We start from the raw sequence: 26,906 nt of genomic DNA on the forward strand, positions 1-26,906 counted from the left end.
GACACCTTTTGTGCAAGTTTTCCCCAAGCACAAGCAAGAGGACATGTAATCCCATTACCAATACTCAATCTTTCACTCTTGGGGGATTTCCTCACTAATTAGTCTGAAGCTGTAATGTAGCCTGTACTTTAAGGAATGTGTCACATGAGGACACTTCTAACTTATTTTTGACCTTCCTTTAATTTAGAGACACATGTGCCTTTGACCAGCATTTCTCCCAATTGCTATTTTCTTGCTGCAAAAAAAAAAGGTAATAGTTTGTCCAAAACCTGAGAATGAGAAAGCTCAGAGCATATGTCCTGGCACTCAGTCTGTCTCAGTCTGTCTAAGGGTTTTGTCCAGTTCTCCTGCTCTGTTCCCTCAAGCCTGCCTTCTAATGACTGCTAGAATGAACTCATTACCAGGACTTTGAAATGGACAAAGAAATGTAAGCAGAAGTGAAGTTTGTAATATCTGGGTAGAAACTTTCAGAGCCAGTACACAATTGCTACACTCCCTCTTCCTTCTGCCACAGCAGGAGAAAGTTATAGATAGATGGTGGCTACTCCCTCAGCCTGAGTCCCCAAGTGAAGACAGCATACAGCACATCCCCCATCCCAACTGTGATGGACATGCACAATAAGCAAAGAACACACTTGTTTTAAGTCACTAAGATTTGGGTGTGTTTGTTACTGAAGCACATTCTGGCCCATCCAGACTGATACAATTATCCTAAGTTAAAAAACTCTTACCCCAGATTTTGACATGCTGTATTTTGCTATTGCCCCCTGAATTTCCTCCTAATGCCTAATCTAGAGCTGACCTCAGTGAGCAGCCTTTCTGATCCTTATAGATCCCATGACTTCTTATCAGTAGAATCCCTCTCCCAAATATTCTACTCAAAACATCCCACTCCTGGGAAAAGCCACTCCACTCCTTCTTTTCCAGAAGTCAGCAAAAGCCTCCACTGGGGTTTGATGGAAAGGTGTGTAATTCATCACACATCCTATATTGTTCTCTCCTCCCAGCTCCCAGCCCTGAAAGATGCAGGGCTCGACAGGGCCCCCTGACCACTGAGGGAACAGGAGTCACCCAGTCGCCATGTTCTGACAGCTTGTCACATTATTTTTCCATGTAGGGGCTCTGATCCCTCCATTTAACCCTCTTCTCAGTCCCCTGGGACCATGGGCCTCTATACAAGGCTCCCCAGGCAAAGCAAAGCAAGATTGATGCCTTACAAATGGCTGGCCGTGCCCGGGAGGACTCTCGGTTCAATGCGTGGAACAGCCCATTCTTCCCCATCTTGGGTTCCCACACTGGACACCAAAGCAAGAGCTCAGATCCAGGGCAGCAAGAATTCAACCTTTATTCATCCCCAAACACAAATGATCCGCCACACTCCCCTAATCTCCCTCTCCCCTAATCTCCCTGGCCTCTCACCTCACCTCTTCAAAACCCTTCTGAAGCACCCCAGGCCTTCTTGGACTAACAACGTATGATTACTGCCCTTTGGACAGAGGAGCTGGAATCAAGAGAGGATTCAAAAAGTTTGGGGCGAAAATACCCATTTAAATATTGGCCATGGAACATCCCATCTCCTGGTTCCACTCCCACCAATGTTCTCCTTTCCCCACTGGCCCCAATTAAAGCATGTAGCACTTGAGGACTGCAGGCTGGGTTATGCTGCTAAAGAATCATCAGTGTTAATGCTGAAGGTTATTTGCATCCCAGTTCCCTGCACGTTCAGGTAAAAGCCTGCTAAGGATTTAGGCCTAAGCGTAGGGCTTTGGGGACTTCCAGAGGCTGTTGAGCACTATGTATAAGAATGATTTTATGTAAATTATATAAGATACACCAAGGTTGTGTGTTCCATCCCTGGTCAAGGCACATACAAGAATCAACCAATGAATGTATAAATAAGTGGAACAATCAATCAATCTCTCTCTCTCTCTCAAATTAATAAATAAAAATTTTGAATAAATAAAAAATAATTCCTTGAGAAGAGTAATAGACCAAAGCACCTCTGAAGGATAAAAAGACAACTAAAATTACCTAAAAATAAATGCTTCTAAAGTGGTCAAAAAAAAAAATCCAGGTTGAAGGGAACTGGGAGGCCGATAACTAATCCATCAACTGTGTGTGTGTTTTTCTATCCCACATCTAGATTTTTTTTTTCCCAAGGCCGCAGCCTGTCACCATGCAGTTTATCAGCCGTCACTCCATCTTGATGCTGGGTGACATGAGATCAATGGCCTAAAACTGTTCTCAGATCTACAGAGAAATTTATAACACCGGGCTCGTCCGTGCCCTGGCTGGGCCGGGGTCCCAGGGCTCTGAGGATGGGGCTGCATTTCCATTTCAAGAGTAGATCGTGACTCACTTGGAGCAGGGGGTTCAGCCATCAGATGCAAAGGAAGCCTGAGTCAGATGTCTTCTGCACTGACAGAACAATGACATTGAGGGAAGAAAAAAAAAGACTTGTCAGTGATTAAAATTCTCTCTGCCTTGAAAAGGCTCTAGCTTCCTGCTTTAATTTCTTTTGAATCATGTGGGATTTATTAATAACAAAACCTAAAATTTGCAGCAACATGTTTTGAACTCTGAAAGCAGTTAATCCTCCTGGTTTACCTAACTACAGAACTCATGCACTGGGTTTGAGCAGAGATTTGTGGGTTTTTATTCCCTGCTGAGGGCTCCTTTAGCTAACAAAAACCTCTTTTCTCCACCTGAACTTTGTAATCGAATCTAACTCTGCCTCAAAGTGCCCATGAACCATAAACAAGGTCCTAGGAGCCCAGGCTACATCCAATATCCCACACTTTCCAACCAGAGGGCTCCACACTTTCCAACCAGAGGGCTGCAGAGAACTCCCCCTCCCCCCCAACTGAACCCTCAGGCAATAAAGTGAACACTGGCTCTCTGTCCACACCCCCAGGCCATCCCCAGCTGTGGAACAGCCCTGCTCAGCTCCCAACCCACCACCATGGTCTTGGACAGATGCCCACAGAAGACACACTGAGGTGACTCCAGACTTGCTCTTGGCTGAACCCAGAGAAGCACAAGCTCTCTGAGCAAAAAGAAAACCCTTCCCCCCACTCCTGTCCACCGACATTGTCCTTGGAAAAAGACTTCCAAGAGCAGGTCCCCAGGAGGGAACTGCATTGTCCAGAGGACAGGTGGTGACTGGAGTGTCACCTACCTGCTCTTCCCACACCGCTGGTGTCAGCACCCTCTGGCTCAAGAAGGCAGGACTGACATATTAGAAAACGCAGTCCTCTGAGGCCACGAGGGCAAGCGCCACCTCAATGCACGCCTCTCTGCCCTGAATCTCTTGGGGTTCGGCTGGACCACTAACTAACTGGTCACCGTTTCCTGGTGAGTCTTTTGAGAGAGTTGCCCTTCGCCTTCCTCCCAGATGGAAGTCCTCCAGCTCAGACTTTGTGCTCCACTTTCCCCTCCCTGTTCATCATTCACCTTCCCTTTACCTTAGTACAGCAATTTTCAACTCAGTACGTGCCACAAGGATTTTTAAAACATGCCATACTTGACTATTTAGTCAGGGGCACTCACCGTGTTCCCTTAGATGGTCAAATAAAAAAATGGCAACAGCCAACACGACAGTAGCCAACCTGCGTGAATGAATCTAAATTATACCTGTTTTTGGTCAGATCAGCAAAAATTATATTTTTTGGTGTGCCACAGAATTTTAGCAATTAGTTGATGCATGCCATGAGGTGAAGAAAAGTTGAAAATTACTCCCCTAGTGAGCCTTTGTTTCCAGGGGTGACATCCTTTAACAGCTCCACATTGCTTGAAGGATAAACCTGGAATTCCTTAACATGGGTACACAAAGCTCAGTCTGGCCTTCTTCACCCCAGTGCCTCTGCCCAGCCCTTCATAGCACCCTGCACCCCAGCCTTCAGTCCTTCATGCCGCTGAGGTGGCTGCTCCTTCAGCAGAGTGTCCCCTGTTCATCTCCACCCTTCCTCTCCCCCATATCCCTAGCTAATTTCTACTCATCCTTCAAAACTCAGCTCAACACCACCACCTCACCAAGAAAGCTTTTCTTAAGCACTGTCGCTCCCCAGCAAAATTGGGCCCCTCTCTTCTGGGCTCATAGGGGCATGCAGTGCACACTCACACTATGCTCTTGGGGCCTTGTGACATGTGTCCAGGTAGCCCACTCTCCCAAAGACTGGGGGCAGCACCCATGATCCGCAGCAGTGTGGGCCTTCATCACGGCATTTCTCACACAGATTGCTGTCTCCTCCTTCTTCTATCACCCCTGTCCCAGGGCTGGCAAGCAAGGTCTATGATGCCTTTTGTTCTTTTTAAAAAATAAAATAAAATAAAATTTATATTTAGAACAGTTTAGAGTTACAGAAAAATTGGAAAGATATTAGAGAGTTCTCATAAACTCCACACCCAATTTCTCCTGTTATTATTTTACATTAGTATGATGCTTTTATTACAATTAATGAACAACATTGATAGGTTGTTGTTATTTAAAGTCCATCCTTTATTCAGATCACCTTGGATTTTCCCTAATGTCATTTTTTATTCCAGGATATCACATTACATCTAGTCATCACACCTCCTTAGGTTCTTCTTAAAAGTAACAGTTTCTCCCCCCAAATGATAAGCTGCTGCCCATTAAATATTTGTATCTGTAGATGGCTTCAGTCATGATACATGGCTTTTGTGAAAATAAGTGGTTAAAAAAAAAAAAGCTACTGAACACTTCTTTTTCTCATCATCTGATCTTAACCAGAGTAAGGTACAAAAATTCTTTTCAATGACATGAGAGCATGAAAGTTACTTGAACCCTCACATAACCATTTTCTCCTCCCTTTTGGTTCTATACACCTACTACCCTATTTGTTAGCATTTCTAGGAAAATACTAATAGAGGGGGAAGAGATTAAAAAGGAATCAGAAGGCCCGTTGTAACTACAGCAAAGAAGCAATCAGGAATTGGGAGGGTTGTGTTGTTGTTTTTCTTTCTGAACAAATACCTCACCTATAATAGGTTTAAATTATACAGCCTCTGATGTTTTTTCCCAGTGCTTTAAAAAAAAGTGGTAATGAACATGTGTTCAGGGCTTCCTAAGCACCTGATACTATATCTTACACAGTCCTCAAGACAACCTTACAAAGTACTGTAAATATCCCCATTTTACAGGTGAGAGAATTAAGACACAGAGAGATCAAGTAACTTGCCCAGTGTCACACAGCAAATCAGTGGTAATGTTCACATTTGAACCCAGTAGGATGAACTCAGAGCCTGCAGTCAACAGCTGTGTTTCTTACCACATCACGTGGGTATCCCAGAGCATTTGGACACATAGAACACGCAAAAGGTTGAGTGGCCCAAGTGCAGGGGTTTGAGCATCTGGTACTGGCATCAATACAAAATTCATGATTAACAACAGTTACCTTCACCCCCAAATTGTTTCAATGTCACTGGTAAGTTTGGATCAGGAGAGGATGTTCTGTGGTTTGGTGTTAAAGTTTAAAAGCCATTATGCCGGTATTGATAACCAAATAACTGGGGGGGGGGGTCACTTTTTTAAAAATATAAAATATTTGGAGTGTAGAAAAGAGCTTGGTTACATTTCTAGAGAGCAAGCCGCAGTAAAACTCTGGATGATTCAAATGATGGAGTGAGCCTGTAGGAGGAAAAACGACAGGCCCAGAACGTTTATGTGTTGTTGTTTTTTAAGTTAAAAGATTAAAAAATAACCCCTCTCCCCATCCATCCTTAAGAATTACACTTTCCAGCGAAGTCTAGTTCCCTTTCCTGGCAGATATAATCCTAATTAAAAATAAATTACATGCTGTATAGAACTTGAAATGGAAAAGATAATCCCATTACGTATGAGAATGCATCCTGATTTTCCTGCCTGCTAAACTGTGGGAGATGGGCGATCAGGCTGAGCCCGCCCATTGTCGCCGCTTTGAAAACCCGCCTAGAGCCCTAATCCGTCACGTGACGCCCGTGTCACTCTCGGGGTCCGCACGCGAGTTTCACAATGCGGGCATTAGGCTCGGTGACAGACACCCAGTTTTGCGGAGCCCGAAACATTTGCATTCGGAGAAAACGCCGGCCATTGTGGGGCTGCGTTTGTTCTCGAGATTTGGAGACAGTTGCCGGCGAAGTTGCTAAGGCCGAGAGAAAGGGGCCCCTTTGAGCCAGCCTAGGGCTTTGCTATGATAACAAGTAGATTTGAGGGGCTTTTGTGGGGCCAGATCAGCCCCGGAGGGGGGCGAGCTCCCCTCCCTACTCCCTCCGCCCCCGGCCCTACCCCCCCCCCCCCCGGACATTGAGCTCCCCGGGGAGCTGCTGCGGGCGCCGGGGCGCTATTTTAAATCGCATTTCCACGACCTGGAGGCTGCGGGCGGCCCAGCTCGCGCGCCTTCGCTCCTCTACGGCCGCGGGGACAGGCCTCGGCGGCCGCCCGCAGCTCTGCCCCGCGGCTCCCGCCCCGCGCTCCTCCCGGATCCGCGCTCGGGGCTGCGCGCTCCGCGCCCCGCGCCGCCGCTGCCTTCGCCGCTTCCGAGCGGCCGAGGGGCGCGCAGAGGACGATGGCATGGAAGAGTTTTGAGTAAAAATATTAAGTAGTTCCGATTCTCCGGCCAAGCAAGCCAATTAATTAATTAGTTAATTATTAAACAGCGAATCCAGCCCAGAATTGAGGCTCGGGGGTGCAGGGGGAGCAGATGTGGGGTCCGGCTCGCAGCCGCTCGCGGCCGGGCTCTTGGCAAGTGTCCAGTCAAGGGAACAGCTGAAGACGTGGGTTCTCGGCGACTCCGGCCCTCTCCCTCCTTCCCCCCGCCCCGCGCCGTCGGCTGGGCGGCAGCCGCGCGGCTCGGGCCCGACGCTCCCGGGAACGCGCGGAGCCCCGGGAGGCCGCTGTCCGGGCGCCGGGTTCTGAACCTGTTCGCGTCCGCGCCGCCCCGGACCGCGGGCGAGCAGGGAGGGCCGGACCCTGGGGGCGCCAAAGGTCACCAGCAGGCTAGGTGGGAAAGCTGGGGGGCTCAGGAAGGAGACAGAAAGTTCTTTCCTCTGGGCTGCGTAGAACCTGCGAGAAATGTCTCCTGGGAGGGAGCAGAGAGAGCAACGGGGAGGGGAAAAGAGTGGAAGAAATGGCTGACAACTGGGCTTCTGCAGGGGGCGTCTCCTTTTGCGTGTCCCTGCGCTGCTGCGGTTGCCTGGCCTCATTGCTTTTAGGATTAACGCGGCTGCAAAGCGAGAAAGGTGGGAAAGGGAACCGAGAGGCATGACCGCTCAGAGGGAGCCCCCAACTATCCACGGCCTCCCCCCCCCCCCCCCCAATCTCGTAAGAGCTTTTATTTATTGATGGCTAGGGCTACATTTTTCGCTCCCTGGCAACTCCAAGCACCTCCTGCATCTTCCACCACACCCCCACTGCCTACCGAGCTTTCTGCTTGGTCTCTCTACTTTGAGGAGACTCCTGTATCTTTTTTTTTGGGGAGGGGGAGGAGGACAGGACACATTCCCTTGGGTTTGAAAGACAGGATGTTGAGAGCAGGACTAAAATCAGGATTCAGAAGAATGTTTACTGAATGAAATTTGTTTATCAAATCCAACGCCTTTAAAAAAAAAATTTTTTTTTCCAGTGTGTGACTTGTTACCTCTCCTCTTTCCAGTTATATTTTCATAGCCTGCTCAATAAAGCTCTTCAACAAGAATCAGTAAGAATTCCTCTTGTCCCTGCCTGGAACCCCATCTCCCTGATTTGCAGGGATACCGGGGGAGGGGAGGGGATACCTGTTGGGCAGCGCCACGCCTGACCGGCCGGGGACCCACCCAGCAGGGAGCCTGGCGGTGCCGAAGCTCAGCACTTTCCTAGGCAGATGGTTCAGCTCCCCCAGGTTCGTGCCAGGTTTCAACATCCTGCTGTGATTTTGTTCTTCTGGAACCGGATGAGTGTTGCTTCCCAGGGCGGCCCTATTAGAACAGAAAGAAAATCCTCTAAATAGGCGGAACAAGGCATCAGGAGGGAAAGTTCTCTAAATGCACTTTAATACGAGCTGGGTATTGTGCGGAATTCCGCGCCCATCGCCGTTTAGCCTGGGAGTTATGGCAGTGACTGGGGATGAATAGAGGACCATAATGGATACATGTGGCGTCTGCTCATTATATTCAAGTTAGCCCAACTCCACTGTGGAAACTGTTCAACTTTCTCTCCCCTTCGCTTGTCACAGGGAAATAACACAGACATTGGGGCCTCCAGTGGGATCGCCTGCCACGCCATTCTATTTCCACTGCTAACGAGGGCTTCATAAGCCTTTGATACAGCCTGATCTTTGAAACCTTTCCAAATCTCCTCAAGCTTATGCTAAATCCTATTTGGAACTTTTTTTTTTTTTTTTTTTCCTTGCCTGCTAGCGCCCAGGACTTAAGAAAGCCATTTGGACAGTGACACGCATACTAACACATCGCAGGGCTCTTTTCTGAAGGAGAAGCGGCAACTCTGACCACCGGGGCTCACACGAGCGAAACACAATTGCGTACACACATTTGAATAAAATCCATTTTCCCTTCTCCTCTGGGCTCCTAATCGAGAGGCTATTCAGAGCGCCGTGGGAGAGAAGGCGAGCGGAGCCTCGCCGGGCGGAGCGGGCCAGCGGAGAGCGGGCTGCGAGCGCCGGAGCCTCCGAGGTGCAGAACGGGGGGGGGGGGGGGTCCCCGAGCCGCAGGGGCTAAATCCCAGCGTGTTGTGAGATCAAGCAGCCTGCGCCGGAGGGGCGCAATGAACAAAATCTGTGCCAACTCCTCTACACGCAGGAAAGGAAAAGCAAAAGGAGTTAAGGAAACAAAGGAAAGATCCCCTAATTTTCCTTTCTTGTTTTCCGCTCTAAGCCTTTCCACATTAAAGGGATTGTCAGAGGCTGGTGTAGGAGCGGCGCGAGGTCTAGGTCGCCATTGGCTGCCTGGCTCGGGTGATTTGCATATCGGCTGCTATAAAAGCGGAGGCGTCGCGCGGCTGCTCAACAGCAGCAGCAGCAGCTCGCCAGAGGGAGGGATCGCGAGGTGCCGAGTGAGGACCGGTCCGCCGCGCGTCCTCAGAGCCCGCCGGAGCCCGGGAGCTGCAGCCGGCGCACTTCTCCCGCACGGGGCTGGCAAAAAGCGTGCTCCGAGAAGCCTGGGGCTCACGTCCGGACCTGCAAACCAGAGAGGAATCTTTTCTTCAGCCTTTTGGAATAGCACTTGGGGCTGGCAGCATGAGTCTAGTAAGGCGCGGGGGTAGCCCCTGCCTTTTACCTTTGCAGCTCTTCAGCCTCTGCTGGGTGCTCTCAGTGGCCCAGAGCAAGACGGTGAGATACAGCACCTTCGAGGAGGACGCCCCCGGCACGGTCATCGGGACCCTGGCTGAGGACCTGCATATGAAAGTGTCCGGAGACACAAGCTTCCGCCTGATGAAGCAGTTCAACAGCTCGCTGCTGCGAGTGCGCGAGGGCGACGGGCAGCTGACCGTCGGGGACGCGGGCCTGGACCGCGAGCGGCTGTGCGGCCAAGCCCCACAGTGCGTGCTGGCCTTCGACGTGGTCAGCTTCTCGCAGGAGCAGTTTCGGCTGGTGCACGTGGAGGTGGAGGTGAGGGACGTCAACGACCACGCGCCGCGCTTCCCACGGGCCCAGGTCCCCGTGGAGGTGTCCGAGGGCGCGGCCGTAGGCACGCGCATCCCCCTGGAGGTGCCGGTGGACGAAGACGTGGGCGCTAACGGACTGCAGAGCGTGCGCCTGGCCGAGCCGCACAGCCCCTTCCGCGTGGAACTGCAGACGCGAGCGGACGGCGCCCAGTGTGCCGACCTGGTGTTGCTGCAGGAGCTGGACCGCGAGAGCCAGGCCGCTTACAGCCTGGAGCTGGTGGCCCAGGATGGTGGACGCCCGCCGCGCTCTGCTACGGCCGCCCTCAGCGTGCGTGTTCTGGATGCCAACGACCACAGCCCGGCCTTCCCACAGGGCGCGGTGGCCGAGGTGGAGCTGGCAGAGGACGCGCCGGTGGGGTCGCTGCTGCTGGACCTGGATGCGGCCGACCCTGACGAAGGCCCCAATGGCGAAGTGGTGTTCTCCTTCGGCGCCCGCACCCCGCCCGAAGCTCGCCGACTCTTCCGCCTGGACCCGCGCTCCGGACGCCTCACCCTCGCGGGACAGGTGGACTACGAGCGCCAGGACACCTACGAGCTGGACGTGCGGGCGCAGGACCGTGGCCCCGGGCCTCGATCCGCCACCTGCAAGGTCATCGTGCGCATCCGCGACGTCAATGACAACGCGCCGGACATCTCCATCACCCCGCTGGCCGCCCCGGGCGCACCTGCCGCCTCGCCCTTCGCCGCCGCCGCTGCCGCCGCCGCCGCCGCTCTGGAGGGGGCGGACACGACCTCGCCTACTGGGCCCGGGACTCCAGAGGCCGGTGCCATCTCTCTGGTGCCAGAGGGGGCGGCACGCGAGAGCCTGGTGGCTCTGGTCAGCACCTCGGACAGGGACTCGGGCGCCAACGGGCAGGTGCGCTGCGCCCTCTACGGGCACGAGCACTTCCGGCTACAGCCGGCCTACGCGGGCAGCTACCTGGTGGTGACCGCCGCCTCCCTGGACCGCGAGCGGATCGCCGAGTACAACCTGACGCTTGTGGCGGAGGACCGCGGCGCGCCCCCGCTACGCACCGTGCGGCCGTACACGGTGCGCGTGGGTGACGAGAACGACAACGCGCCGCTCTTCACGCAGCGGGTCTACGAGGTGTCGGTGCGCGAGAACAACCCGCCTGGCGCTTACTTGGCCACGGTGGCTGCCCGGGACCCGGACCTGGGCCGTAATGGGCAGGTCACCTACCGGCTGCTGGAGGCCGAGGTGGGCCGCGCTGGGGGCGCCGTGTCCACCTACGTCTCAGTGGACCCGGCCACCGGGGCCATCTATGCGCTGCGCAGTTTCGACTACGAGACGCTGCGCCAGCTCGACGTGCGCATCCAGGCAAGCGACGGCGGCGTCCCGCAGCTCTCCAGCAGCGCGCTGGTCCAAGTGCGGGTGCTGGACCAGAACGACCACGCGCCGGTCCTGGTGCACCCGGCGCCGGCCAACGGCTCCCTGGAAGTGGCAGTCCCCGGGCGCACTGCAAGGGACACGGCCGTAGCTCGCGTGCAGGCCCGGGACGCGGACGAGGGGGCGAACGGGGAGCTGGCGTTCGACCTCCTGCAGCAGGAGCCGCGGGAAGCCTTCGCCATCGGCCGCCGCACGGGGGAGATCGTGCTCACCAGCGACCTCTCGCAGGAGCCGGCGGGCCGCGTGTTCCGGGCGCTGCTGGTCGTGTCCGACGGCGGCCGGCCCCCGCTCTCCACCACCGCCACGGTCAGCTTCGTGGTGACAGCCGGCGGCGGGCGTGGGCCGGTGGCGCCCGCCAGCGCGGGGGGCCCGGAGCGCTCTCGCCCGCCGGGCTCGCGGCTCGCGGCGTCGGGGCCGGCGCTGCAGTGGGACACGCCGCTGATCGTCATCATCGTGCTGGCCGGGAGCTGCACGCTGCTGCTGGCCGCCATCATCGCCATCGCCACCACCTGCAATCGCCGCAAGAAGGAGGTGCGCAAAGGGGGGCCCCGCCGGGAAGAGCGGCCCGGGGCGGCGGGCGGCGGCGCCTCGGCTCCTGGCTCCCCGGAGGAGGCCGCCCGGGGAGCCGGGCCCAGGCCCAACATGTTCGACGTGCTCACCTTCCCTGGCAGCGGCAAAGCGCCCTTTGGCAGCCCCGCGGCCGACGCGCCCCCGCCCGCGGTCGCGGCAGCCGAAGTGCCGGGCTCGGAGGGCGGCAGCGCCACCGGGGAAAGCTCCTGTCACTTCGAGGGGCAGCAGCGGCTCCGCGGCGCGCACGCCGAGGTGAGGCCTTCCTTCGGCCGGGCGCCCGCTCGGTGCTCCGAGGCTGGACAGGCTGGGGGAAGGCGCTGGGGGGGTCCGGGTGGGCGTGCTCCAAGGGTGCTAACCTGTCGCGCGTGTTGTTTTGTTTTGTTTTGCTTTGCTTCCTGCCCAACCCTCACCCCCGCCTCCCTCATTCCCCGCTGCAGCCCTACGGTGCCTCCCCGGGGTTCGTGAAGGAGGCGGCGCCCCCCGTGGCGGTCTGGAAAGGACACTCTTTCAACACCATCTCCGGCCGGGAAGCGGAGAAGTTCAGCGGCAAAGACAGCGGCAAAGGGGACAGTGATTTCAACGACAGCGACTCGGACATCAGCGGGGACGCCCTGAAGAAGGATCTCATCAACCACATGCAGAGTGGTGAGGGCCTGGCTTTCCCACCGAGTTGAGCCTCCCCTCTCCCTCCCCTTTTGCCACTGTTCCCCTCCCCTCATCTCCGCTCCCAGCCCCGCTCCCCCTTCCCCACTCTTTTCAGTCCTGCAGTTGGCAGGTCCCATAAAGTGAATTTTTAAAACGCAAGGTTGAGGCAGCTTCACGGTTTGAATTAAGCACGACCCCATCCTGGTAGGCCGAGTTAGGGGTGAGGCTTGCTATCTGTTAAGGGGGTTTGGGGTTTGGGGTTTTGTTTTGTTTTGGGGTTTTTTGGCTTTTGCTTCCAGCAAAAGAAAATGAGCCAACTTAGAGTTAGGCGGCTTTGCAGGAAGCAGTGGCGTTCATCCCCATACAGGCTTTCCTTTTCAGCCACCCCCCCCCCCTTTCTGACATTCTGAAGATGGAAGCGTTCGAGGAATCTCAGGAATAATCACGGTCTCTCCCTTTCCCTTTTATGTTAGGGCTGTGGGCTTGCACGGCTGAGTGCAAGATCCTGGGCCACTCTGACCGCTGCTGGAGCCCCTCGTGCGGAGGGCCCAACGCTCATCCCTCGGCCCACCCACCAGCCCAGATGTCAACCTTCTGTAAGAGCACATCGCTGCCTCGGGATCCTCTGCGCAGAGACCATTACTACCAGGCCCAGCTGCCCAAGACAGTGGGGCTGCAGAGTGTCTATGAGAAAGTGCTGCATAGAGACTATGACAGGACAGTCACTCTGCTCTCCCCACCTCGTCCCGGGAGGCTCCCAGACTTGCAGGAGATCGGGGTACCCCTCTATCAGTCCTCCCCTGGCAGGTACCTGTCTCCAAAGAAGGAAGCCAATGAAAATGTGTAACCCCCTGCTGCATGTCGTCGCTCATATACAGGTCACTCTGAGAAGCCCCTAAGTTATTGACCGGTTTCAGTGTTGTATATATAAATATGCAAGATGTGCCTTAAAATGAAGTTGTTGGAAACTATTTCCAATCACATTGGTACTGTTTGGTATTTGCAAACAAAAATGTAGTTAATGTAATTTTTATGAAATGTGTGCCGTATTTAATTTTTCTTATCATGCTATTGACTTTAGTTTCACTTGCAGCTTGCCATTTTCTTAGTGTTTTTAACCTGTACATTGTGTAATGTAATGTTTGTATATAATGAAATTTTGTTATATTTTTATATAATAAAAGCTAAAGTGGAAGTTATTGCCAAAGGAAATGTCTGTAAGACAAAAAAAAAAACAAAAACATGTTGGAATTACTTAACGGACATTTATCTTTTACCTGAAACAACCTAGTGTTTGAGAAGTTTTGCCTTGCCAAGTATAACTTGTATATCTTGAGTCTGTGGTAGATTTCAAGTTCAATGTTATTTAATTACATTTGGTTTTCTGTAAACCGTGTCACTTATAAGCACAGTAATAAAGGATTTGTCATGTGTTTGAAGAATCTGCTCATTGCTTTTCATGAAGTTGCCTAGTCAGACATTCACAAATAATTTGAGTACCAGAATTAAACCTTGGATAGGCTAAGTATTTGGGCATTATTAATGTTCACTGCAATATTAAACCTATGGGGTTCAAGTATTGGAGAGCCTCACCAAAGTATTAAAAATATTTGTTGATTTTGTAAAACATGTGCATCTCCATAAACATTAAGGACTCTACAAAATTCCTGCCCTTGCCTATTCACTCAACAAATGTTTATGGAGCATCTACCATTAAGTCAAGAAAAGCAGTTTGGGCTTTTCATTCACTAATTAGACAAACATTGATGGAGCTTTTACTATAACCATAGTAACTCCTAGGAGCTGGAGTTCAAGGTTAGGAAAACATAGTCCCAAGGAGCTTTTAGCATATTAGGGATGTTAATATCAAAAAGACACTCAAATTTATGGGTGAAATAACATGATGCTTGGAATTTGCTTTAAATTTTGCTATGTGAAATGACCGATGAAATATTGATCACAATGCCAGCATGGGTACATGTGTGTAAGGGGTAATTATACCAATCTATTTGTGTGTTTCCGTTTGAAAATGTACATAATGGAAGGTTTTTAAGACCTATGTCGTACACTCTATGCATTCATGTCATTTGAAATTAAAAAGATAATAATGAGAGCTAACATTTAATGAGCAAGCTTTTACATGAGCGAAGCTCCTTACAAAGCACTCTGCGTGAATTATCTCATTTAATCCTCAATCAATCCCCATGAGATGGGAGCTATCATTATCTCCATTTCACAAATTTTTTAAAAAACCATACTGGGGCACAGTGAGGTTAGGTAAAATGCCTAAAGTCACATAGCTAATAAGTGGCCAGGATTAAATTCAAGCCCAATTATTCAAGGCAAAAAAATAAAATGAAGCAACAAGTTTTTTGTTTTGTTTTTTAACTTGAAAGAAACAAAGTGTTAGGTGGAAAAGTCCCAATGCATTGCCTTTACTGCCTGATTACTGTTTAGCCCTTTATATTTATGAAGTGCCTGTGTTCCTTTATTACTAATTATAGAGTGTGAGGCACTGTAATGAACAGAGGAGCCCTCAAAGCTGCCTGTTGAAGTCATAATTGAAACCAGTGGTGGCTCCAAGCTGAACAGCAGGGTAGGCACACACAAGTGCTTCGCCACCCACAATGCCTGTGCAAAGTTCCGTGGTTTCTACAGGCAACGAACCTGAGTTGAGCCTGAGCTGAACTTGTGCCTGACAAGCTCAGACTGCCCAGAACTCAGGTTCTGAAAGAAAACACTGGATGTGGCCAGGCTATCAAACAGTTCCAGACCCATGGTGGCCAGGCCCCAGGGGAGCAGAGTTCCCATTCTAAGATTTAAAGATTTATTCTTGAGCAGTTCCATCAAATGCAGAGCAGAAGAACGAAGAATCCCACACTGCAGTCTAAAATTGTCCAGTCTCTGAAGGTGTTTGCCTGCTTTGTGCTTCAAAAGTAAAATAATGTCATTGTCATTATTTTATTTTGTGCTGTGAAAACTATTTCATTATTCCAAAAATTTGGTTTGCAAAACCTCTATGGTGTCATTGTCATATTTTCCCCTTAGAGAAATGACCATTAAAAGACCTTATTTTTGCTTGGAATTTAAAAAATATCAAACACACAACTCAGTCCTCTAAGGGTCAGCAGCAGGAACCCTCAGAGAAACAGGAGCTATATAAAAGAGGCTTTTTGCTTTTCCCCAAAAATGTTTATTCTCAAGCACATTTTTAGAAAACATATTGCTTTATTAAATTAAATGAGATGATATATATGCAGAATACTTAGGACAATGCCTGGCCTATAGTAATACCCACTACATTCTACCTTTCTCTTTCCTTGCCTTCCTTTGGAGCCAGTTTTTACTGGAATTGCCAGAGCAGTGCCCCCCACAAAGGAGATGAAACAGACAAAACAAACTGAGGAAGTCTGACCTTGCTCTGACACTGGTTTGTTCTCTTTACTTCCTCTCCTTTCACTCATTATAGTCAACACTCTGCAAATAAGTACGGCTAAAGTGAACATTGCGGACAAACTCACCAGACTTAAGACTATCGTGATGGTACCACAAATATCTCTTTGGAGATAGAAATTGACAACTCTTGGGCACCTTGGCTGTGAGCACTGGCACATGGAAAGGCCCTTGGGGAAGTGGGAGGTCACCTTGAAAGAGAAAGCTAAAGCCAGACTTCACCTATTTCACATTTTTATGTCTGACCCCGTTGACTTGGATGTCCTATGCTTCCTATATAATAAAATATCCATCAAAGAAACCACTTCAAAAAACTAAAGTGTAAGTGGTTTCAACATCTATTGAAAATGCATTGTAGAACAGAGCAAAAACAGGATGCATGTTTTCCAAATACAAATATATATGCACATGGAGAAAAAAATACATGTATATAATATATGTAAAATCAGGATGAGTTCCATGGCATGATTAACTAAATGTCTTATCTCACTTGGTAAATATAAGCTTTTATCATCTAAAAATTCCATTTTAGTAAACAAGCAGACTCACTTTAATACTGAATTCAATAACAATAGGATAATTGGAATGCTGTAAGTTTTGAAAGCAAACTGAAGCAAAGTAATACAATACTCAACGGGGCACTGTGCTTTGCAACAACTCAGAAGGGTTTTGAAAATGCTGTTTAGTTTTCAACACCTATGCAGTAATTCAAGAGAGCATTTATTATTCCCTTTCTTCAGAGAAAAATCATCTACAAGGCAATTCACCCACAGGTTCAAAGTCACCTAATAAGTGAACAGCAGGTAGAAAGAGAGAACAGGCGGTTTTAAAAGCCATCACTTAAAGCACCAGATTAAACATGCTCTTGTAGCAGGGGCAAAATCTTCACTCACTAACAGAGTACAGGATTGGCCCCCACAAAACTTGTTTAAGGAATTTCAATATGCCCAAGTGAAGCCTGTATAATTTAATACAGAATTAGGGAAATTTCATTTGCAAACCCAGTATGACACTTGGCAAGATCGCACATACCTCAGACTCAGCATGTCCAAGTCAAAATCATACTTTCTTCTCTGCCACCATTACCCTTAAAACTACCCCTCTGGCTATTGGTTTAAACTCAGTGAATGGGACTTCAGTTTTTAGATCAAACACAAAAGTCATTTTAAGACCTCACCATATTTCTTACTTCCACTCATCCAGGTCTAGTTTCGACATGTTTAATTGTCCCTTCGTTCCACTGTAGTAGCTACGATGCTCTGCCTGCGCCCCCACTATTGACCTCTGAGTTCACCTCGACCACAAAGGACACTTCCAGCTGCATGGTGGCAGCCTCCATCTCAAGCACCTGTCTCTGCTGCTTGGGAATCGCTGAGGACTTGGGGTCCCATCAGTGTTGGGGCCACAGAAGCTTGTTCAGCCTGTGCACAGAGCAGTGTGGAAGTACTGGGGATTTAGACCTGCAGAGCCATCCTTTGGCCAATTAGGGACAGGTATTGGTGGATAAATATCCAGTTTTCCCATCCCTTTCAGGGACAATTTCTATCCCCAGGGTCCCAAATGAATTTGAGCCCCACTTGCCCACAGCAGCAACCCACTCGGCAACATCCCCTTCATTGGCTTTCCTCCCTCCCTGTCGCACTTTCCTCACTGTGTTTCCTGGGATCCCCTGCCCTAGGTCCTTGTTTCAGTGCCTGGTTTTAGGGGGACTCTCCAAATTAAGGTGGCTGCATAAGAGCAAGAATAAGAATAAAGACATAATTTTTCAGTGATTACTGCGTTCCAAGCATTTACAATTAATTCTCACAACCTTCCCAGATAAGCACTCATGAACCATCTTATATACGGGAGAGTGAAACTTGGAGAGGTAAGGTAACTTGCCATAGGTCATGCAGTTACTATTAGAAGGAACTGGCATTAAATTCAAGAGCTGTCTGATATAGAATAAGGCCTGCGGCCTTATTTAAATTTTTATTGCTTCTTTCCTGGGCTCTGGCAAAAATCTCCTATCTGCCCTCCCTGGAGTCACCATCCCATCCTCCACACTGCTGCCATCAAGACCTTTCCTGAACATCTGATCTTGTCACGCTTCTGATTAATACCTTCATAACTTCCCATTTCCCTTAAGATAAAGTCCACAGTGCTGTCCATGGCATCCCAGACCCCTCTTGCTCTGGCCCCTCCTTGGTCCTGCTGTTGTCCCCCTTCCTCCCCTTCCCCGCCCACTTCCTCACCCACAAGCTCACCTGGTGTTTCAGCCAGAAAGATCTACCTGTGTCTCACCTCTCCATCCTGGTCCTTCTGCCTAGAATAACATTCTATTACCTCTCACTCTCTCTCTATCCCACCCTTTCTCTTTTTTTGCCCTTTCTTATCCTTAAAGACTGCTGAAGAATCCCTTCACCCCCTCTTTCAGCCACCAGCCACACAAGGCAGAGTGTGCCTTCCCTGTGCTTCCTTAGCATTCACCAAACTGAGGGTAATTGTTGCTCCACGTATGTCTCCCGCTCTGACCCATGACATCAAGGACTGTTTGTGTCCTTCATCTCTTTATCCCTAGCACCTGCTACACTGGCTGGTACAGAATAAAGATTCAACAAAAGCACTTGCTGAATGGTATGATTCACTGAGCCAAGCACAAAAGGTCATAGTTACAAACCATAGCCAAGAGACTCTATATCTACAAACCAACGTATGTCCCCACAGGGGGTCTGTGCTAAATATGCCTCTAAATCAAACATGACCAATAGATTTCAGCACCTCATCCACCCCAGTAAACATAATGACTCCAGGGGCACTTGGAGGGTGCAGAAGCAGCATCAGCCATGACCATGAATAGTCACCTTACATACTGAAGGTAAGGCCCCCCTCATCTTCCAGTCTCAATAAGCAGCATCTTTTTAGACCCAACTCAAGAGATTCTCAGAAGTCTGTGGGCACCATATATCTAGAGATTTGATGTGGTCTAGTCCATTTTGGTATCTGAAGCCACATGGCCTAAATAATCCAAATAATTATCAAATCTTCACTTGTGTTCTTTAAACACAACAAACCATTAAGTTGATGAAAGCATCAGATTGTTTTCTATGCGACATGTTGGATATTAGTCTGTTATCATATTAGGACTTTGTCTAGTTTGCCAAATTTTCTTCCTATCAATTCTAGGAAAGTCACTGTTGAGGGGTGAAGATTTGCTTCTAATGAATGCCAATAAATCACCAGAGAAAGGACTGGGCTATTGGAGATGTTGGGTGAGTGGGTAGAGATGGAGTCTCAATATTATTCAGCAACTGAATTTCAGCTATCACTTAACTTGGTTGTGATTAATTCTGCTTATCTGCCAAAAGCCCTCAATCATAAGCCCCACTGGAGTTTTGAGAATGCACTAATGAAGATGCCAAAGTGCTGCAGGAATGCTAAGGACTGAGTGAGCATCCTCCTGTGCTAAAGAAATTCAGTGTCACCACTCTGTCCTGGTGTTCCTCTCCATGCACGTGGAGGGGCAACTCCCAAGTTATGTCTACGTATGGAAGCTAGTCAAAATCACATTCTATGTAATTACCTAGGTATTTTCAAGTACCCATAGGGGACTCTTAAGTCCTGCTCTACGTGATTCTCAAATGATAGAAAGTTTAGCACTCAAGCTTTTATTCCAATTGGCTTGTAAGAGCACCTCAGTTCCTTCCAGTTTTCTGAGAAGAACCATAATAATTCCTGCTTTCCTGGTTGGATGCTTCGCTGATCTGGAAGACTAGGTCTGTTGTTTTCACCTTTTATGGTATAAATCCCAACTCCTGTCCCTGTGAAAATTGCCTTTGGTTTGTTGTAAGGTATTTTCCAAAGCACTTTTTAAAATATACTGCTCACAGTGACAGCCCTCTGAGAGCAGATTATGATAAGTGGCCCCATCTTACAGAGAGGGAAACTGAGCACAAGATTATCAGAAGCAGGTATTTTCCCAGGCCTTTCTTTCCCTAACCCTACCACTTCACCCCTCTCTTTAATGCTTATTAAATGGAGATATTTATTCATCATAAGTCTCCAGACTTAAGTTCACTTAAAAATATTTAAGAACTGAGTCACTGGGGTTGTGCGTTGGCTGACCTCCTGCATTCACTCATCCCAGACCCATGTCCTAGAATACAAAGCCGCTGTGATTCATTGCTGCCCTTCAGCTTCGCAAATCACAGAAGCCCATTGCTCTTGCCATGAGCTGAGTGATATAAGGGAAATTCCTAGGCTGAAGGTATTAGTTTCAGATGCAGCTAAAAAATAAATAAATAAATAAATAAATAAATCATCAGGCAATCTGATTTCCTGTAGCTGTGAAGATGTGGGGGGAAAAGAAGAGAGACACTGGGTTGTTTGTGCCATCTCTTCCTCCTGACTGTGGACCCAGACAGCTGACAATTTGCTTGACCAAGTCATCCATGTGGGCACTGCTTCTGCGTAACTCCAGCCACGCAAGGAGGAATGAGCAGGCCAGGGCAGTGCAGGGACAACCAGTTCATAAGGACCATCACTAGATACAGGAAATTCATTTACAAAACTCCTCTCACAAAGAGTCCTGCGTGTGGTTGGCATGTTTGGATGGAGGACCTGGGGAGGGCTGGGAGTGATCAGCAGCTAAACTGCCTTTTGGAGCATCTGTCCATTAATTGTATTGGTTTTTGTTTGCTAAATGGAGCTGGCGAGTTTGGAGAGAGCTGAACTGCTGGGAGGAGGAGAGGGTGATTACCCTTTTCTGCCCTTTCCTCGCTGCCATTCTTCAAAATAAATGTGAAATGAATATTTAAAGGATTTAGGCTTAGGGGAGTTAAATCTTGCTTGTAATATTTTATTTCTTTTATTTAAAAAGATCTACAATAAATGTGACAAAACATTAACATTTGTCAATTCTGGTGAGTGGGGCACGCAAGAGTTTGTTATTTTCATATTTTTTCAACTACAACAAAAAGAACGCAGCTTTGAAGGACCACCCCATTTGTCAGCACGCCCAAGGCTCCAATGGGTCTTTATCCCACAATGTTATCACTGTGCCACCTTGCCCTAATTTGCACTTTTTATCCCCAACTAAGCACAGCTTTGGGCAAGATAAAGGTCAACGTAGCAGTGGTGACCATAATTACAGATCTGAAGATACTAACATATGGATTTCCCGGTCAGAGAGAAGCATACGAGGGTCTGGGATAGAAGAATAATGCCTCTGGCAGCCTACCTCTCCTCCAGGGACCACCTCCGAGGTGGCAACATCGCTCACGGCCAGCTGGCGTGAAGGGCATGTAGAGGAGAGAGAACCCAGGGTGCTGTTCATGCTACGATGGCCTTGAGAGTAGCCCAGGATCTGCAGAGGCGCTTACAGTGCTCAGGACGGGCCACCCCCTTGGCTCCTCTTCATGAATGTTGGCTTAGTGATATTCGCACCCAGTCCAGTATGACCATGGCCCTTTTTTATTTTGAAGGACCTTAGCCTTTTAAGCACCAAACATTTAGGGAAGAGACCGAAAAGAAAAATTCAGATTGTGGCTTTTGATAGACCAGAGAGGATAATGGCTGTTGAGCTACTGAGTCTGGATGGGTCCGAGATGATTCTTAGAAGGTACAGGGTTAAAGATGTGGTTCTCAGAGTATGGTCATTGGACCTCTGGGGGTACCTTAGTATCTTTCAGAAAATCTACAAGGGAAAAAACTATTTTCATAACGATACTAAGATATTATTTGCCTTTTTTATTGTGTTGACAACTGCTCTGATGATGCAAAAGAAATGGTTGGTGCAAATATGGCTGCCTTAGCATAAATCAAGTCAAGGGCACCACTGTATACCTTGCACTTGCAAAGGAAAATGTCCTCAAGAATGACCTTGAAGAAGCAATCACAATGATCACTTTTATTAAATCTTGACCCTTGAGTATATGTCTTTTTTATATTCTATGTGACAAAATGGGAAGTACTTATAGAACACTTTTGCTTCAAAAAGAATTATGATTATTTTCTCAAGAAAAAGTACTAGTATGATCAAGTTGCAAGCTGAACTAGCTAGCTGCCTTTTCATGGAACACCATTTTAACTTTATGACTGGCAAACAAACTATGATTATTCAGACTTGGGTATTTGGCAGACGCCTCGAAGATTAACGAAGTGAAACAATTGATAGTGCTTGTTTCAACAATAACATTTAAACTTTCAAGCTAAAATTAGAATTTTGGAAAACCTGTTAGCTTGACAGACACCCAGTGCCTAAAGACTTTTTTAAATGAAGATGAGCCCTAGCCGATTTGGCTCAGTGGTTAGAGCATCGGCCTGTGGACTGAAGGGTTCAGGGTTCACTTCCAACCAAAGGCACGCACCTCCCTTGCAGGCGTGGGCCCGTGCGGGAGGCAACCAATTGATATGTCTCTCTCGCACTGATGTTTCTCTCTCTTTCTCTCTCTCTCTCTCTCTTCCCTTGCCCCCCACTCTCTCTGAAAAGCAATGGAAAAAATATCCTCGGGTAAGGATTTAAATAAATAAATAAATAAGCACAAGGTTGGTGGTGATATTAACAAATGCCAATGTTTCAAAACTTAGGTGATCTACATAATTCCGTGAATCAATAATTTCCACGTGATCAATGGCACTGCTATGGCTTCAGATTTCATGTTGCAACTAGCCTTCAAGAAACGACCACTTGTAGAATTCTGGTGGGGTAGCAAAGGGGACCACAGTTATATGAAAAAGGCTTAGTAAAATACTCTTTCTTTTTCCAATGACATATCTGTGCGGTGCTTAATTTTTTTAAATCTATTTCAACCAGAATAACACACTGCTACAGTATGAAACAGGAGCAATTATGAGAGTCCAGCTATCTACTAAGTCAGACATTAAAGAAATTTGCAAAATGTAAAACAGTGACCCTTTCTCATAAATTTGTGTTTTGAAAATACAGTTTTTGCCAGGCTGGCATGACTCAGCAGTTGAGCATCAACCTAGGATCCAAGCGATGGAGGTTCAATTCCCCTCAGGGCACATGCCCGGGCTGTGGGCTCCATCCCTAGTAGGAGGTGTTCAGGAGGCAGCCGACCAATGACTCTCTCATCACTGACGTTTCTCTCTCTTTCCCTCTCCCTTCCTCTCTCTGAAACCAATAAAGACATATTTTTTAAAAAAAGAAACTATAGTTTTTTTCATAATTATGTTATTGTATTAATACATATTAATTTTATTCTTTTAAAAATTTTTATTATTGTTATTTTAAATTAAGTATATTTTAATTTCTCAGCTTTAATTTTTTTATACAGTAAATATGTATAGGTATAACCTACATTAAGAAAAAATTCTTTGAGCTTCTCAATAATTTTTAAGAGTGTAAAGAGGTCCTGAGACCACAAAATTTGAGAACCAATTTTAGAGCATTACATGAAGACTGAACTCAATCTTATATATAATCTGTATATAAAATGTCTGGCTTATAAAAAGTACTTCGTTATAATATTAACAGCCTGTATATATTGACTATGTTCAGGCGCTGTCATAAGTGTTCATTTAGTCCTCACAACACTTCTGTGAGATAAGTACCACGGTGGAGGAAAATGAGATGCAGAGAGATTAAGGAACCTGCCCAACGTTAAACAGTTATAAATCGTGGAACTGGGATTTGACCCCAGTAGTTTAACTCCAGACTGGGCCCCTGATCCCTGTATTATACTGTCAGTAGGTGTTGGTGTTGATGTTTGTAATGGTTGTAAATTAGAGTCTGTGGTTTCAGGTTACTCACTGTAATTATTTTCCTCTTATTATCCCCAAGCCTTTTCTAAGGCCTTATTTAATATTCCAAATTAGTCTCAAATGTGCTATGGGATATTAAGGGACTGACATAAAGGGATGGTGTTAATGGAGAAAGCAGTACCCCCTCCCATTTCTGTGAAAGAAGCAGTATAAATTCGCCAGGAGCTCAGAAGAATTAGCTGGAAAGTCTAGCAGCCCCTCCTCAGGCAGAGATTTTTCCCCTCTACAGTCGGTCTTGGAGGATTCATATTTTGTTTGTTAAATAAAATGGTACTTCCCTATACATGGACACCAGCCCTCAAAGAAATAACAATCTGGTTGAAGGGGCTAGAACAAATATATGAAATAACAGCCAGAACAGATGACAGTAACTAATTAAGTGCTAAATTAATATGAAACCAGATTGAACTTTTAGAAAATTTCTCTTAGATGATTCTGAAAATACTTTAGGGTCTACAGTGCCTCTGGTGCTAATTAAGAACAGTAATTATTATTGAACTCCTGATGTCACAGAATTCCAAGTTAAATTTTTTCACATCTTAAATTGGACAAGCTTTTTCCCCCCACTGGTGATCCTAGATTTGGTTCTCAGTTCTTCCTTCCTCAGACAAAAATGCCTTTTTTTCCAGATGAGTTTCACTGTGTGGCCCTCAGCCACCGGTCAGGTGCTAAGGAATGTTTTTTCCGTGCACCACTGGTAAGTTGTTGAGGGTTCTCCTTACAACACACAGCACTCTCCTTATGGGCGATGGCTGTCACGTGCTGGCACAGACAATGACTGGTCTTCTCTAAGCTCCTGGACTGTTTTTCTTTCATGCACGTTGTAGATTCTGTGTCTGCCCAGGTTTCTCTTTTGTTTTGATGTGTAGATGTGTGGACAGTTAGAGTCAACTCTGTGGCTGGCCCCCCTCCAGGTGCTCTTTTGTTATACAATTCTGTTGTGACCTCCCTCTCAGCTCCTTTCTGTTATTTGCTTTCTTCTTTTGTTCTTATTTGTAATTGTGCTATTTCAGTTACCCTTTAAAAACTGCCTTAAGTCCTTACAGAAATAAAGTGGGTTATAAATAACTGCTTTGTTCTACCACCAACTAGCAATATGGCCTTGAGCAAGTCCTTCAACTGCCTGGGCTTCTTACCTGTAGAATGCTCACCCCCAGGTGTCTCCCAACTCAGTTTAGGATTCTTAGTAGCAGATAGTGGAGAATTGGAGCCAACAGGGTGTTTCAGGGCAAGGTTTACAAACTATTTGCTGAGGTTCTTCTTTGATGTCACCAATCAATAGATATGGGTACAAAGAGTGGAAAGTGGAAACAGTGCTGTCATAACGTTTCCCTCTTGTCCTTACTTGCGGCAAGGACACTTTCACAACTTGCTGAGCTCCTGCTTTGTCCACGACAAGATGCTAGGAGCAGAGACAGAGAACAAAATATAGCCGGTCCTTGAATAACACTGTTTTGTTATAACATTGATGAGACGAAGAATCAATTTCAGGCTGGGGTCATGTCTGTGGAGTCTGCACATTCCCCCATGACTGGGTAGGTTTTCCTCCCACACCCCAAAGATGTGCACGAGTGAATGGGCGTGCCTACCTTGTCCCAGTGTGAGTGGGTGTGGGTGTGGGTGTGGGTGTGGGTGTGGGTGTGGGTGTGGGTGTGGGTGTGAGGGGCCCTGCCATGGAAGGGCATCCTGTCCAGGGTGGGTGCCTGCTTTGCACCCTGAGCTATCAGGATAGGCTCCCATTACCCAAGACCCTAAACTGGAAAATAACGATCTGACTTATTTTTATTAGTCTTTTTAAAATGTGTGCATAGCTCACATTTTTTCAGTGTTTAATATTAGAAGTGTTTTGGGGTCTTTATTTAGAAGTTTTGGTGATGTTTTTGTGAGCAGAAATGTGCCACAGGAACTTAGCTCTTGTTTATATCAATTAACCGGTGGTAAAATTGGTTTTAGCTATGTTGTTTTGCTTAAAGTTGCTGTTTCCAAGAACCTATTGATGAGAACCTTAAGTGAGAACTAACTATAGATAAAACGTGATCCCTGCACTTGAGAAGCTTAGCAAGTAAGAAGACAAGGGGAAGGAGGGGTGAGAAGGGGAGAGGTGCTAAGTGAGGGCTGACTGAAGGGCCAGAGCTCCTCTAGCTCCTGGGAGCTAAAGCCCAGCAGCTCTGACTAGAGAAGTGTTGGGGCCAGAGGGCCCCTCTGAGCAGCAGCAGAAGAGGAGCCCTGAGGGGAAGGAGGCAGCTCCGCGCTGCAGGTGCCAGGGTTCCATTCGTGTGCATCCACAATAATAATAACTTCACACGTGAGTTAACTTGTCATCCAGGCTCTGCCAAGTTTAGGTGCCAGATGGTCCTTGCCTCCCACATCTGATTTACTGTAGGGAAGACCAGCTGCGCCTCAGCCCAGGGCAGCCCACATCTGGCAGCCAGTTGGTAAAATCTCTCCACATGACACTCGTGTCCTCCTAGCATATTCCCCAGAGCAGTTCTCTTTCTATCTGTCAAGGATTTTTTATGTTTTTCTCTTCTTGCCTCATTTCTAGGGCTGTTGAATATCTGTCAGCAACAGTTCTGCTTAAGCACCTTTATGTCAGAGAAAAGGCTCCTACTGTGATAAGGAAATAATGATGCTCCCATATTCTGTAGTAAAAACACTTGTGGATAAAGTAAAGAGGCAGGCATGGCTGACCGCACAGCCAGGAGCCATCCTCCCTTCTTCCTGTGTCTGAAGGGCTCCAATTTTATTTGGGGAGGGAGCTTGCTCCAGGGAGAACCTTAGCCGCCAACTCCAAAGGATGTGAACTGATTGCTTCAAGGTGACCCCATTTCTCTTTCTAGTAATTGGATTAGGGTTGTGAGGGTGACCTAGGACTGGCCAGTGATACGTAAGTGAAAGTCTGCTGGAAAACTTCTAGAAATCATTTTGTTCTTCCTTCAAAGAGATAGATAGATAGATGATAGATAGATAGATAGATAGATAGATAGATAGATAGATAGATAGATAGATAGATAGATGATAGATAGATAGATAGATAGATAGATAGATAGATGATAGATAGATAGATGATAGATTAGATAGATGATAGATGATAGATAGATAGATAGATAGATAGATAGATAGATAGATAGATAGATAGATGATAGATAGATAGACTAAGAGGAAAACACGTGTGCACACAAAGACCAGAGCCTGAGTGTTCATAACAGCTCTACTCATAATAGCCAAAACTTGAAACAACCCAAATGTTTATCAGCAGGTAAATGGATAAACAAATTATAGTATATTCAAACAATGCAATATTAATCTTCAGTTAAAATGAACTATAATACTGATACATGGATCAACACTGATGAACCTCAAAATCACCATGCAGCACCAACAATTCCATGGCATGTCCCATTTCTCTGCAGACCTAGAAAAGTTCGATTT

General features: G+C 47.6%; 1 protein-coding gene across 3 annotated transcripts; it reads left to right on the forward strand.

The window, feature by feature from the left end:
• Positions 1-9,014: 9,014 nt before the first annotated feature.
• PCDH8 (protocadherin 8) lies at positions 9,015-13,690 on the forward strand. Of its 3 annotated transcripts, XR_013998315.1 has the most exons (4): positions 9,015-11,573; positions 11,714-11,864; positions 12,050-12,257; positions 12,731-13,690. XR_013998315.1 is itself a non-coding variant. In XM_081130410.1 (3 exons), exons 1-3 carry the CDS (start codon positions 9,228-9,230, stop codon positions 13,102-13,104), a joined length of 3,219 nt encoding a protein of 1,072 aa, XP_080986536.1. In that variant the 5' UTR covers positions 9,015-9,227; the 3' UTR covers positions 13,105-13,690. The 3 variants fall into 3 exon arrangements, 2 of the variants coding, with proteins under 2 accessions (XP_080986536.1, XP_080986537.1); XM_081130410.1 differs by having other exon boundaries at positions 9,015-11,864; XM_081130411.1 differs by lacking the exon at positions 11,714-11,864.
• Positions 13,691-26,906: the final 13,216 nt, after the last annotated feature.

This window comes from Miniopterus schreibersii, assembly GCF_964146895.1.
Source record: "Miniopterus schreibersii genome assembly, chromosome: 2".
In the NCBI taxonomy this organism is placed as follows: domain Eukaryota; kingdom Metazoa; phylum Chordata; class Mammalia; order Chiroptera; family Miniopteridae; genus Miniopterus; species Miniopterus schreibersii.

What these genes read in the sequence shown, in the direction of transcription:
- PCDH8 (XM_081130410.1), top strand. Translation starts at nt 9,228, where the DNA reads ATGAGTCTAGTAAGGCGCGGGGGTAGCCCCTGCCTTTTACCTTTGCAG. An exon ending in TCCGCGGCGCGCACGCCGAG is followed by an intron (nt 11,865 to 12,049) that starts GTGAGGCCTTCC and finishes TCCCCGCTGCAG; the next exon opens with CCCTACGGTGCCTCCCCGGG. An exon ending in CATCAACCACATGCAGAGTG is followed by an intron (nt 12,258 to 12,730) that starts GTGAGGGCCTGG and finishes CTTTTATGTTAG; the next exon opens with GGCTGTGGGCTTGCACGGCT.